At 32.7% G+C, this 14,819-nt stretch overlaps 4 protein-coding genes across 5 annotated transcripts; 1 reads left to right on the top strand and 3 right to left on the bottom strand.

The window, feature by feature from the left end:
• Window positions 1-197: 197 nt before the first annotated feature.
• Window positions 198-2,756, top strand: Rab11 (RAS oncogene family member Rab11). The gene is made up of 5 exons (XM_066295006.1): window positions 198-526; window positions 978-1,099; window positions 1,336-1,484; window positions 1,541-1,931; window positions 1,987-2,756. The coding sequence occupies exons 1-4, from the start codon at window positions 487-489 to the stop codon at window positions 1,875-1,877; spliced, it is 648 nt and encodes a 215-aa protein (XP_066151103.1). The 5' UTR covers window positions 198-486; the 3' UTR covers window positions 1,878-1,931; window positions 1,987-2,756.
• A 189-nt stretch (window positions 2,757-2,945) lies between these two features.
• Window positions 2,946-5,204, bottom strand: LOC136346115 (E3 ubiquitin-protein ligase TM129). The gene is made up of 5 exons (XM_066295005.1): window positions 4,603-5,204; window positions 4,345-4,550; window positions 4,047-4,293; window positions 3,867-3,998; window positions 2,946-3,813 (listed from the first exon to the last, which is right to left on the bottom strand). The coding sequence occupies exons 1-5, from the start codon at window positions 4,843-4,845 to the stop codon at window positions 3,547-3,549; spliced, it is 1,095 nt and encodes a 364-aa protein (XP_066151102.1). The 5' UTR covers window positions 4,846-5,204; the 3' UTR covers window positions 2,946-3,546.
• Window positions 5,205-5,347: 143 nt separating this feature from the next.
• LOC136346114 (RCC1-like G exchanging factor-like protein) lies at window positions 5,348-6,894 on the bottom strand. Its single transcript, XM_066295004.1, has one exon. The coding sequence runs from the start codon at window positions 6,757-6,759 to the stop codon at window positions 5,416-5,418; it is 1,344 nt and encodes a 447-aa protein (XP_066151101.1). The 5' UTR covers window positions 6,760-6,894; the 3' UTR covers window positions 5,348-5,415.
• A 616-nt stretch (window positions 6,895-7,510) lies between these two features.
• nst (phosphoglucomutase 3-like protein nst) lies at window positions 7,511-14,810 on the bottom strand. Of its 2 annotated transcripts, XM_066295452.1 has the most exons (12): window positions 14,577-14,810; window positions 12,404-12,474; window positions 12,179-12,308; window positions 11,837-11,973; window positions 11,416-11,608; window positions 11,232-11,361; window positions 10,988-11,176; window positions 10,842-10,934; window positions 9,097-9,254; window positions 8,849-9,041; window positions 8,670-8,793; window positions 7,511-8,611 (listed from the first exon to the last, which is right to left on the bottom strand). In XM_066295452.1, exons 1-12 carry the CDS (start codon window positions 14,693-14,695, stop codon window positions 8,472-8,474), a joined length of 1,677 nt encoding a protein of 558 aa, XP_066151549.1. In that variant the 5' UTR covers window positions 14,696-14,810; the 3' UTR covers window positions 7,511-8,471. The 2 variants fall into 2 exon arrangements, with proteins under 2 accessions (XP_066151549.1, XP_066151550.1); XM_066295453.1 differs by lacking the exons at window positions 12,404-12,474; window positions 14,577-14,810 and having other exon boundaries at window positions 11,837-11,992; window positions 12,179-12,311.
• Between the last annotated feature and the right edge of the window lie 9 nt (window positions 14,811-14,819).

Raw genomic sequence — 14,819 nt, 5'->3', positions numbered from 1 at the left:
ATGTGTATATTAATCTGGACGAGAAAAAACGGCTATTGCTCATCGAGATTTAATTGTTATGCTGAGCCAAGGGTTCGTACAAAAACATCATTGCCATTTTCTCTTTTCACAACATATTAATGATGAAGGGAACAACGCTTTGAATGCATTTAAATAAGTTGATGTTGACAATTTGTCAGTAACACCTGACTTTGACGTGACACCACAAACAAACTGAGTATCAAGGGTGAGGGGCGTTCGCAGCTAGCTCCAAAAGAATCGCCATTTTGAAGTTATTTGTATTAAAAAAAGGACGACTTTAATCGTAATTTTTCGCGTTCATCTTGACGATATACCATTAAATTTTCGAAGAAATGCGTCTGTGATACTTCGGTGCAGCTGTTGGCAACGGAATTTCGGACTGATATGCAATAGGGCTTTCTGTTTACCCCCCAAGTTTCAAACGATTTCCCGTAAGAGAATCGAATTCTCAGCTCGGTAGGAACAATGAGCACAAAGGACGATGAGTACGACTATTTGTTCAAAGGTAAGGGCAGATTTTGAGGGCTGTTTTAGCCCTAATTATAGCTTTGTTTTTTAAATGTAAAGGCGCTTTAAAAAATTAATATTTCAAAGTGAGTACATAATTTTTGTTCTGAAGATGACACATAATAAGACAACTCATCAAAAACCTTTGAGGTCATTGACGACGAACAAACTCATAAATTAAAACTGGCAAATGCCCTACTTATATTAACACCTTAGAGCATGAACAGTAAACATTTACTCAAGCAGAAATCAATAAATAATGCTCAAATGTCTAGTATAGGGAATAAATCCAATTGGTCTAATTTAAGCTGTAACTGCTTAATTCAATTTACCCAATTAATACTTCATTCAACAAAGGTAGGCTTTATTTTCAATCAATAATATTAACACTTGTCTTCCTATGTCAAATTTATATTGAAATTATTAGTAATTCAAAGCTTTTGTTCCAGTTGTACTTATTGGAGACTCAGGAGTAGGAAAAAGTAATTTACTATCCAGATTTACTAGAAATGAATTTAACCTGGAATCCAAGTCAACAATAGGAGTTGAGTTTGCCACAAGAAGCATACAGGTAAGAACTTCTATGCTTTGGAGTCTTTGTACCTTCACTCAAAAATATGTGTCTACTTTAATTAACTAATATGATTTGTATTCATTAACTGATTAACAAGACATATATTCAAATCAAATACAGATTCTATGGTATTGTCTCTTATCATTTTGGGGAATTTTCTTTCAAAAATAACTTATTTAAATAAAAAATAATAAATAATGGGAGATTTAACTTAAGTCCTATTTGTTGTTTAGGTGGATGGCAAAACCATAAAAGCCCAAATATGGGACACTGCAGGTCAGGAACGATACCGAGCCATCACTGCAGCCTACTACAGAGGAGCAGTAGGCGCTCTGCTAGTCTACGATATTGCCAAGCACCTCACTTATGAAAATGTCGAAAGGTACAACTGCCAAAATAAAACAAGGATAGTTTTATTTTGTGGAATTCTATTTATAGATGGCTGCGCGAACTGCGAGACCATGCTGATCAAAACATTGTGATTATGTTAGTGGGAAACAAGTCAGATTTGCGACATTTGCGTGCAGTCCTCACTGAGGAGGCCAAAGCATTCGCTGAGCGAAATGGGTTGAGCTTTATTGAAACGTCGGCACTGGATTCTACAAATGTCGATCTGGCTTTTCAGAATATTCTGACGGAAATTTATAGAATCGTGTCGCAGAAACAGATCCGTGATCCACCAGAGGGAGACACCATCCGCCCTCAAAATGTTGAACCCATAGATGTCAAGCCAACTATGAGCACTGACGGAGTTCGTAAACAGTGTTGCCAGTAGGGGATAAAGTGAAATTAGCAATATTATTGGTTAATTTACTTGTCTTGCAAACTGGTAAGTCCTATCATGTCAAGCTTAATAGCTTACAAGCTAAATATTATTTTTTTAGTTAAAAACACATGTAGTTAATGCAGTGGTACCACAGTGGACATCAAGCTGTGTAACTGGACCTTAAATATTGTTTCTTTGCCCATTTGGAAGCATTAACCAGTACATATACATATTACAATGTTAGAATATTCAAATAACTATCGGTTTTATATATAGAGTTTTAAATGTTTTTTGTCTCATTTTTTGCAAATTTTATACAAGTGGTGTCAAAAAAAGTATTTTTTTTATTTGTTATATCACGGCAATTATTTTTTGACACCCTGTATAATCAGTGTTGAGAAATATAAAGGTAGACACACACGCATATTATGCCTATTGCATTGTGATTATATTTATGTAACATAACTTGAAGGTGCATTATTTCTAATTTTGCTATATATTTAGTGTTTCAGTTTCAAAGATATTTTGTATATTTTAAGTGTTATTCGAGTCTCTATAGTTTTCTCTCGCGTTGGCTCTGCACCTCCCACTTGCCATTTTGAATACATTCCACACAGCAATAGATTGTGAAAAAAAACTCAAAAACTGGTGTTTATTTGTCTGTTTCAAATGTGCGTCTCGCGAGGTCTGCAGCCATATTTCAAAAGGGAAATTTCTCCATCATCGACTGCTTCAGAGATTTTAAAATTTCTGAAATTGGTGATTTTAAACGTGGTCTATCATAGGTAAAATCGTTTAATTTCAATGTAGTAAGCTCTGTAATATATGCTTTATATTACTTAAATTATTATAAATTTAATTTTGAAATAAAAGTATTTAACTCATTTATTTTTGTTGTTTTCTTGCTTACTTGGATCAATTAGTGTCATTTATTAAAATTTTTAGCGCAGTCATTTTTTCCTAAATACACTACACTGCTAGAAATATTAAATCATTATAACTTCAATAGCAAATCACATAAAAATTTCTCTTGTTCAGAAACGATTAGCAAATCCAGGATAGCAAAGGTAATAAAGGACATCTCTCAATAAATATATTTAAACAATTCTAAAAAACACCAAAAATGATTAGCTCTGTTTATTCATTTTTGTAAAACGGCTGAAAAGTAAATTCACTTTAAAACTTCATGTGTTTTTCGCTTCTGAAACACACTTTCGTTAAAGCAGCAAAAAACCTAATGATTCATTAAAATTCAATGCAAAAATGCAAGAATTTCAACACAGAACGATTTCATTTATAAATATTTTCATTAATTTAAGCAACTTTACCAGTTCCTGAAGTAGATTTAAATAAAAAACTACGGACTAAAGTTGAATTGTATGAATACTTTAAATGCCACTGACAGTAGTGATTTGCAATAAATTTCAGAAGTTTCAAGTTAAAAAGATAACTTTTTGCCATTTAATTAATTTTAAAACATTTTTAGCCATTTTATAGTGCTACATCAAATTGTGTATTCAAGAGAAAACACTATACTTTCAGGTCAACTAGATCTTCATAGAGATAACTATTTGTATCAAATATAACAAAAGACAAAATGGGAATACAAATCTATGTATAATGGCAGCACTAGTTTACAAACTGTTAAAAATTATATATGTAAATATATTGGTCCATTTCACTCCTCTGGAGTGCTTATTAAAGACACATCCAAAACGCAAAACCTGGCTCGACACATGGGACAAGTGCACTTACTGGACAGCCACTGGTTTTGCATTTCAGGATCTTGTCTTGATATAAACCACTGGGCAATGCAATCAATGCACCACATTGGCCTACAAAAGCAATTGGAGCAATTATTGGTGTTATTTGCTGCATCCTGACATTGTTTCTGTAGTTTTATTCCTGGGCGCACTTGCAGGCAACCTATACATTGGTCCAATTCCTTAAAAATCAATTCTACTTATCATGAAAATAAAAAAAAAAACATTTACACACCATATTTGTATGATACAGAGGATTTTTCTTAACAGTATCTCGAAATACCTCTAAAAACTGGTCTTTGACTGATTTATGGAATTTGACTTCTGGTAAAATGTTAATAGATCTTGCAAGCCTGTCTTCCAAATCCTATAAATACTAATTAAATTTTGAATGTAACATCCTAGAACTACGAACTTTAAAGTCTGCAGAATTGATTCGAATAGTGAAAGGCTCAGTCCTATTGCTTTTCACCTCAATATTAAGGAACTGAGCTTCATTTGATGTAACATGAGACAATTGGTAATTAGTGGCCTCCTTAACACTCACAGTGGCATCACTCTGATGTGCCAGAAACATGGCCAAGGGAGTAACTTTCACAATCCAATTTTCAGTTACCACCACATCTACTATAGGGTTTGTTTTTATGGATACAATTTCCAGCCTAGTGGGGAAATGCTAACTACCACAATAATATTTTGACCTTAGTTCAAACCTTCGATACTCTGTTTCAATGTCAACAGCTACATCTTCCCAGCTGTTGTTATTGTTGCAGCACTTTCTTAAACTCACCACAACAGGGTGGTTTGCATAATTATTGTTGGTCCATCGTTTTATTTCATATAGTGCAAGAAAAGGAGTGGCCAAGCAAGAGGAGACGAAAATTTTCCAATAAACTGTGCCAAAATATAGACTTGATAACTGGAAATAGAACAATATACTCCAGAGTAAATCATTATTTAAATCCACCTACCTCTTCCACGTATCCTAATAAACATAACAGGCAAATGTAGATGATGGGCAGGCAAGAGTAAACTAGTAAATTTAGAATTGACTTTTTAATATGATAACGCACAAATCTCTCTTTTTCTGATCCCAAAAAATTACGGAACCAATTTTGAATGGTAAACCCCGCACTAATGAATTCTGCAGGAGGGTAAATGAGACCGAAGCTGACCAACAAAAAGAATAAATTGAAAACCAAGTCTGAGGACATTATTTTAAATCACAAATAATAACTACTACTGTAGTTTCAATATTGATTGAAAATATTAAAATTTAAAATATTTTTATTTTCCTTTGAATAAAATGATAGATACCAGCTGATTTCTAAGATTATGAAATTGTAAGGTTGACGCAAAAGCAAATTGCCAGAAAATCGGCTTTCCCGGCCAGTTCAGTGGTTGCAATTGATTATTGCAAGCGCCGTGAAAATGGTTGCAAAGCAGATTCGCCTAAAAATTTTCATTTCGCATCTTTGCTAGTTCTACATAAATACTAAAAATTTGAAAATTGAACAAAACGTAAACTTTTTACTCAATAATTTGAAAGCTGCTTTTACAGAAAAGAAAGTTGTAATGTATTTGTGGCGCCATCTCGTAGCTTTAAATAGAAGGAAACGTTTTTAGGCTGCTAATGACACTTCTCTTTTTACCTTCGACACTAGAAGACGCTGATGAAGGATAATTATTTTTGCACAATTAAATTTCATTATTAAATTAATGTAAATTATTATATATTTACTTTTGAATTTATGTTCCTGAAACAAATTAAACGATAGTATGTATTATATAAACGGTTTGCATATAGCAAGAGTGTGATCAAACCCACAAAACACCTTTTCAACACTTCCCCCTATTGAAACTTTCAAGGGAAAATACTGATTTTTATCATCCCCCAACCCTAGACAGCCACTCTTATTTCTTCCCCAAATAAACATATCTCCCAAGTTAGTTATTGCAGCAGCATAATTAACACCACACACTAGATCTATAACTTTACTCTCTGGCTGAAAATCATTCCGTCCAAACAAAACTTCAGGTATTTTCAATGGTTTGTTTGATAAATCTACATTTGGACCTAAACCTAACACTCCATAGCCCCATGAGAACACTTCCCCTCGATCAGTTGCCACAAGGCAAAATGGACCTGCACTTGCTATGCTTTGAATTTTTCCTAATTTGTTAAGCATGTTTATACTTGTTGGAGTAGCCAGCTGTTGATCTCCACTTGGCAAAGACATCTGGCCATATTCAATATTGCCCCAGCCAAAGACTTCTCCTTTGTCATTTAAAGCCAAGACAAAATCAGCTCGACATGCTAATTTTGTGATTTTTTCCTTATCTATGTCACCCTTAACTTTAGTAAACCTACTGCAGTTGTTAAAATGTCCAAGTCCTGTTTGCCCATCAGCCCCCCATCCACACGAATACACTGAACCTTCTTCAGTTATAAGCATGCTGTGATCTTGACCACATTCTATGTCAACAATCTGATTGCCATCAATTTTATCTATGTAGTTTATAAGGTTGCTTTTAGAGTAATTTTCATTAGAAATGATTTTTCTACCACATTGCCCATAGGCATTGTTTCCCAGTAGAAAAATTCCTTCATTTGTTAAAACCATCAAATGTGCTCTACCTGCAGATAATTTAAGTATCTTTGCTTCATTAGGATTTCTGAAGGGTAAAGAAATAGGCTGAGGATAAAAGATAATTTCCATGGGATGACCTTCTCGAATTGCATGGTATCCAATTTGTGAATCAGTATTGACTCCCGTTCCATAAAGCTTCACATTGTTGTCACTATTTACAGCAATAACCGAGAAACCAAATCCTGCAGTTGCAGTTACTACCTCGAACTTCTCCCCCAATGACGACCTTTTAGGGCCTCTTATACATGTAACATCTTTTTCTAGAAGCCCTTTAATGCCCAATGCTCCAGTTTGTGCATTACCCCATGCAAATAGTCTTCTGTACACCGATTTACTTTGCTTGAATTCATGAACTGGCACATCTTTCCAGTGATTGGAATTTATAGGATATTTTCTTTTCGGTCCACTGATAAATCGAAGGCCCACAATTGAATTTATGTTAAAGACTTGACGTGGTATTCGTTTAGACGAATTCATAATTATAACACATTACACATGTACGTGTATTTTTATAAAACAATTAAAAATACAAAAAGAATTCTTTTAAAAAATTTCATTTAAACTTTTTTGAGGTTATTAATAAAATAATTGCTGTTTGATAATGAATTGATTATTGATAACTTGAAAGCGTTTTCTATTATACTGTGTTCCACTTTAGTGCAGTAGTGTAATAAATTGATAATTCAGAATATGACAATATTGTCAAGAACGTAGACAAAGGTCGCCTTATTTTTTATTTTTTTTTATCCATCAATTTTTATTTTCATACTAATTTGTAAAAAATGAGAAAATTCAGATGGATTGAAAAATGAATGCTCAATACTGTAATCCAAGGCACAAACCGATATCCAAGGGAACTTATCAGCTGTTTTTCGTTGCTTCAAAATTCAGTCTTCTTATCAACAATGCACTATCAAAAGAGAAAAACTGATTTTATTCTAAGAATTAATACAAAAAGCTATAAATTTAGTTCAGCAATAAAATATAAACCGAATATGAAAAAATAGTGAAAACGAAAAGATATGAAGAGATCTAGTTGGACGGATGTAATAACGAGTTTTTAGCAAATAACTTTTGTTTTTAATTCTGTATTTTGTAATATTTATTCATTAATAAATCATTCAATTTTTAGTGAGAGGAATTGACAAGAGTAACAGGAGACTTTTCTTAAAAATTCGATAGAAAAAAATGTGAATTTTGAGTGGGTTTCACTGTAAACAAATATATGTAAAATAGATTAATATATTAATAGCATAACAAAACTGTATATATATAAATAAAATGCCTATGGCGCAATAATAAAGTCTTCTCATCATTAGATAATTAATATTTAACTTAATAATAAACTTTATTACGTAACGCAAACAACTGAAGAAAAAAAAACATTCGTTGCTAAAACACAATCATTAATAATAATAAAACAAACTGATTATTTCTTAATTGATAGGTAATATGGTAGCAGCTTATTTAATGCAGTGCTGAATTATTAGCTGAAGGAGAATTGATAAGAAAATTATTTTTGGTTATAACGAGTTTATGATAGGGTATTGGTGTTCAGAGACAAAAATGGTAATTTAGGGCGGCGAGTACTCAAACAAACATAAGGCAGTGACAATGACAGACTAAAAACGTCTTTACGGACATTTTTGCGCCTTTTTGGTGCCCGAATTTGCCATTATTGTTTATCAACCGCATTAGGTATTTAAATAATGTATTGTTCGTATGAAAATATTGCTCTTTGACCTCTTCTCTTACACGTATTTAGATTCCCCTTTGATAATTAAACTAAAATTGGAAATTCCTCTAATAGCATTTCCTAAGATAATGATTGTAAAATCAATATGTATAAATAATTGTATTGTATAGTCTTTTTTTTTCAAAAATGGATGACTTTCGTTGGAATTTTATCAAAATATGGCTCAAAATTCGATGATTTTAAAGCAAAATATGATAAAATATAATCCATGAAAAATCCCCCAAAATAGTAGTGACATACAGTGATGTGTTGGAATCAAATATTGTTATTATTAATACCGTTTTAAAACCTATTTCATCGTGCTTTAATGGCAAGCGGAATCGCATTAAACTAAGTTGACTGAAAGCGCGGGTGTGGGATTTACCGATTTATACGAATTCTACGGTACTTCAAAAAAGAAAAGTGATGATTAAAATTTCTTTTTAACAATCATTTAGTCGGTGAGCATTGGCCAGTTACCAGTGCCGGTACCCCCAGCCATTTCGTGTACCTTCTTGGCAACCTCCTCTGCCAATTTGTCGCAGTCTTGTCTCGTGGCCGCTTCCGCGTAAACTCTTATCAAGTCTTCAGTTCCTTGAAATATTTTAAAAACACAAAATCGAGGGAAAACCAAATGTTGACCAAAAACTACCTGACGGTCGCACGAAAGATCTCCCCTTGGGATATTTAGTAACAATGTTGTCAATTTCGTTTTGCAGGTTCTTTGGGGTCACACATTTCCTTTCGGCGTCTGTTGTACTGATCACAGTTCGATCCTACGTTCAAACTCGAGAGATAAAATACAAAATTGTATTCATTTATTGTAGTTACCTGCACTGTAACTTTAAGAAGCCGGTTGGGTAGGTCTGTATAAGTCTTCTCCCACTGGGCAATATTCCAACCTTTAGCATGCAATATCGTTTCAACTAACAACATGTCGGAAATGGCGTCCCCCACCGTTTCATTTATAATATCAATTAAGCTAATCAGCCTTAAGGTTGCGTCCTTTTGTTCGGGCGTTAAGCTTAAAGAACAGAAAATTTTGATAGTCCATGGTTATGAGATGCCATGTCACTTACTTATTAGTTTGATAGGCATTTCGTATTTTGTCTTTGGCTTCTGGCTTGAAAATGACGGTGCCGTGGCCGTTGGCTTCGAAATACACCCCGATGTCGTATTCAAGGGCTTTGTGATGCAACCATTTTACGCCCGTAGGTACGCATGCCACTGGAACTTTCTGTACAAATTGAAATAGATAACATTATGCAATTGTTACATCGGTAGTCTATACAATATGACATTCGATTTGGTAACACGACAACACGAACATTGAATTTATAAACCGATTCTTCCGTTTTTCTAGGATACACAGTATGTGCTTGAGGTGTAAAAGAGACAATGCCTTAACATATCTTGCTGTAAAGAATCACCTTTAAAGTTTAAACAGTAAAAATGTTATTTTGCAGCTTAGGCATTAAAGGTGACATTTTACGGAATGTTTTGTGTGATTAAAAGGCCTCTTTTTTTGTTAACTGAAAAAAGTATGACAGTTCCATTTCTGATAATGACTGAAACTTGGAAAAATATACAGGGTGTCCTCGAATTACGTGGCCAAAATAATACCGCAGATTGTTTGAGTGAAAATAAGTCGATTTAACTAAACTTCCCTCAGTCCAAAAGTTGATAATTATGGAGCTACAGGGTGTTAAAGTTGAAAAAAAAATCACATTTTCTTTAATATCTTTCGATTTCTTTGAGTTAATTTCACGAAATTTCATATTTGAGGGTGTTTTAGGATACGAAATCAAATTTATTAACGATTTAGTTGTTTCTTCTAGGGGGCGCCACAAGCGACCATTAGGACACATTTAAATCTCTGTAACTTTTTCGTGCCACGGTGTATATTATTTTGGTATTTAAAAACCTTTTTCCCTACCTTTTATACTTAGAAAAGGTATACTTTATTGACGTCGCTAGAAGCAACGGTTTTGGAGAAAAACGCATCTAAGCCTGATGATGCATGCAAATTACCTTAAAATTATTTTCGGTTAAAAAAAATTAAGTTTTTCAAAAATAATTATTAGTAAAGGTATAACAATAAGTTTTCAAAATCAGATATTATTAAATAGAAAACAAAAATAATAATTAACAAAAGTCCATAAACTAACAGCATATCCACCATTTCAGAATAAGTGAATTTATCGGTCATACTTATGGATATTTACAGGAACAAGAAGCGAAACTGACAAGAAAAACTGAGGGCTAAATAAAAAAACTGACATTTGAGAAACAAATTTAAGTGTTAAAATGTCAATTAAAAACATAGCCAACTGAGTTATTTACTTAAAAGCGCTAACGCAAATATGCAGCGCATTAGAATTATGCGTTTTTCTCCAAAACCGTTGCTTCTAGCGACGTCAATAAAGTATACCTTTTCTAAGTATAAAAGGTAGGGAAAAAGGTTTTTAAATACCAAAATAATATACACCGTGGCACGAAAAAGTTACAGAGATTTAAATGTGTCCTAATGGTCGCTTGTGGCGCCCCCTAGAAGAAACAACTAAATCGTTAATAAATTTGATTTCGTATCCTAAAACACCCTCAAATATGAAATTTCGTGAAATTAACTCAAAGAAATCGAAAGATATTAAAGAAAATGTGATTTTTTTTTTCAACTTTAACACCCTGTAGCTCCATAATTATCAACTTTTGGACTGAGGGAAGTTTAGTTAAATCGACTTATTTTCACTCAAACAATCTGCGGTATTATTTTGGCCACGTAATTCGAGGACACCCTGTATAATGAAATTATTTAATGTCTTACCAATTCCTTAGTAATATAATCAGTCGATGCTCCGTTGGCGTAAGCAGTCTGAACTAATCCCAAATGCAGCTTCAATCCAGTCTTTTCCAGAACCTGCATTTAAGGTTGTAAAATGCGCGAAAAACTTATGGTTTTGGATTGAATACCTCTTTCAGGTAGCCGGCTATAAGGGTGGCGATACGGTCACCATCCATTAGATGAAATTTCTGGTTTTCATCCAAGTAATAGTAAACTAATCTATCCGCATCTCCGTCTACCGAACAACATCTCTGATTGGGCTCCTCTGGAAGGCCGGTAGGAAATTTTTGCTGAGATTTAACAAAATCGGCACCGCACTTAAAAAATTTTTTATAAAAAATCTTTTTAGAAAGAAATTGAATGAGCTTTTACCATGTAATTCAGCTTGCCCGACCCAATAATCTCGTCATTATACATGTCGATATTCAAACTATTCGCAAGGCCTTCTTTAAAAAATTTTATTTTCTTGGCTCCCACCCCGTTAGCACCATCATATAAAATTCTAGAATTTCGAACTAAAAATATTAAAAATTTTGTTCGATAAATAACGCCTCACCTATTAGTATAATTCTCGTTATTAAATTGACTACCTCGAACTTTTTTAAAAGCATTAGTCAATTTCTTATAGTATCCTTCTTCAGTAGGCTGGCCATAAGCCCTGTTAGTGTTCTTGCAAACGACAAAATAATGCAATTGAGGCGTTGTAACTATTCCATAGTCAATAGGTTTTCCCCCCATGGCAAGAACTCCTACGTATAGACATAATTGCATAAATATTTGTATGGCCACGGCGTACGTTCAAACACTAATAATATATGAAGGCTTTAGACTGATATTTTAATCATCTTTGCGTAAATTGTTTATACAAAATGGATAAACAAATTTATTAAATTCCGAAGTTCATGAACTAATCACATGATTTTCACTTTGATAATAAATGAAATTAATTCTCAATACATAACAGAAGACATACGAACCATCAATAACAGCTTTCCCTAAACTTGGACTACTGGGTCTCGTGTCTTTCCCCACGACAATTTCAGGCCTATCATTCATGTTTTGGACATCATATTCTTTGATAATGTCATTTATCACCGTTTCTAGTTTATCGTCTCTACAATACATTGGGCAATCTGCATATAAATCAACCAAAAAACTCAATTAAATCTATTGAAGTGTCCATACAACAGGATTAACTCTTATCGATTGAATTGTGCCTGAGATTAAAATGAATGAAAGTTTGAATTTAATGCCAATCACTATATAAAATATTTTCTATACAGAGTTGCCATGGTATATTTTGAGTAAAGATCACTTACGCCACATTCGCAATTTTAGTGGCCCATTTTTCCCAGCTCTGTTCTAACATTTCACCCATGGGATCGATCAATTTCACTCCATTATCGGGCTCTGGATTGTGTGATGCCGTGATCATTACACCGATTACCGCTTAAAAAGGAAGCAAAATAGTAAGATTCTTTAAAGGTAAACACCCTGTACAAATCAAAATAGGACGTGTGAAAATAAAATTACAATAAAATTACCTTTCTTTACCCTCGCCCGTAGAACTGCAAGCAGTCCCATTCGGTACATGACATAATGCAAATCTGTTGCCCTGCAATGCAAGTATAAATATGTCTTTAAATGCACACTTGAGGTGTTGAAAATAAAAATGTGCAGGTTTGGATTGAATATTAAATGATATTATAGGCAACGTCCGACCCTTTCGCAACAAAATTTTGGTTTTCTGGACGATTAGTCAAGAGATCTCAAAAAAGAGCAGTATGAAACAATAGCGGATTAAATAGGAAAAACATTTAATTTTTAAGGGATCATTTTAAAATAATTCTCTTTTTTTTTAAGTTAATGGCATGTGCACACTAGCTATCACTAACCAATAATAGTTAATAGATGATATTAGCAAACTACATTAAATTATTAGTAAACCTAAAAAAATTGTTGTAAGTTTGCAATTTTGTAAAACAGCTTTTTGGTTTTTTAGGATGACACCTTTTTAAGGTTATAACTTAAGCTGCCCTTCTCAAAAAAATGACCTTATATCATATCTTAAAAATAACACATGTTGGAAAAAACTCTAATAAGTGTCTTAATTAGGGCAACTTTTCATCAAATTTTGTGTTTTTACTGTTTTGCCGCCATCAATAATAACTCAATTAGGTTGATTTAAATGAAATCAACAAAACTTAGTTTTGTTAAAATATCTAGTATCTAAGCCACGCACTTAAAAAAAACTTTGTAACTAAACTAGTTTCCTAGCAAAACATTCATCCTGAAGAGATATAATTCAGTCAATAAATGTACTTTTTAAACAGCTCTTAAAGGTCAAAGTAAAAAGAAAGTACAATATCCATTAAAATGTCATCAACCTCAAAGAGTGTACTGTACACTCCTTAGTTTGTTCACTAATAACAGAGAATAACCTTGAGATAATTGATCAAGGCAGGGCCAGTAAAAGGCGTTTATTAAATTATTCTAAATTAAAAGCAAACATTCAATTTAATTATCTATCAGATCAATGTGAATATATATTATAAGCAAATCTTGCTAAAGTCAATATATTGTAAGCATATTTATGCAAATATGGTGAATCATAGTGTGATGTGATATTCTTTGAGTGGGATTACTTATTCCTAAAAATATAAAAGGATTTCCTAAACATACGACGTAAATTTAAAGAGATATTCCTTGTGTAAAAATTAAAAAAAAAACATATACATTAAAATTGTTTTAATTCTTTAAGTTGTATTAAGTTTTATCAAAGATGTGTCACAACTTAGATTTTAATTTTAACCTAAAAAATGAGATGCTAGAAAATATAAATTAAAAATTTATTGGGTGTTACTATTTTTGGATAAAATTTAAGTAGCCTAGCTTCGGAACCGCGTCCCTCAAATTTTTTGATAAATTCTAACTTATCTAAAACCCCATCCTATTATTAAATGGGGTGAATTTTTATTAAACTTTTTCTATAATAAAAAATTCACATTTTTTAAAACTTACTGTATCTTTCTCTATTCTAACATAGCGAATTTTGTAAATGAAATGATTCCAAACATATGTTATACAAAGTCTTTTCCTATTCTAATATTCATATAAAGTTAGCAGTATCTTGGACTCCAGATTAACATTTCTAAGGCTTTAAACATACATATACAATTCATGTATTACATTCATTTATAGTCATTTAAATGCATTTTGCTTTCCTTAATGAACTTTTATTAAAGCAAACCCACTGGTTAGAGTACATTAATCAATTATTGGGTGGAATGTAGGATAAACACTTGTGCATGTGTGCAAACATTTTGGTTTTATTTAGAGATAAAATAAAACCGATAAACCAAACTTAGGATTTTAAAAATTAATAAAGGTAAAAATGTGGGAATGTTAGATTAGATACTTTTATCACTAGATAAAAATGTTATGAAGGTTTTAAAAATAATTTAATCAAAATGTTCCTCAAAGAATTAAACATGGCTCAAACAACAAGAATTAAAATAATCAGGAATCTAAATCTGAACCCTTCATATGATTTGTAGGAATAGATATCACACCAAAACCTCACATAATATAGAATATATAAGAGATAATTCTAAATTTTCATGCTCCATCTGGTGTTATTCTGCTATAAAATAATAACATTCTAGGACCCAGGATAACTTAGGAAGGCCCCCTTAGCGACTTAACCTAACTGCCTACCTTGTTCGGAATCCCGCAGTCCCATAGGAAATATCGATTTTGATGGTCTTAGGGTACATTTCTCTGGCGAAAGCATACACTGTCTTACACCTCGATTTATTATTGTTGTTATTGGCCATGGTGCACCTTACTTATATTTACTGTTAAAATATTAAAGTTGGGATGGGGAAATGAATGATTGAAAGTTGTTGTTAAAAGGATATGGCGATTGGCTGCTTTGTATCTTTTTGACATAGAGAGTCC

This window comes from Euwallacea fornicatus, chromosome 22 (genome assembly GCF_040115645.1).
Source record: "Euwallacea fornicatus isolate EFF26 chromosome 22, ASM4011564v1, whole genome shotgun sequence".
Classification (NCBI taxonomy): Eukaryota; Metazoa; Arthropoda; class Insecta; order Coleoptera; family Curculionidae; genus Euwallacea; species Euwallacea fornicatus.
This window is presented reverse-complemented; position numbering and strand designations above follow the sequence as displayed.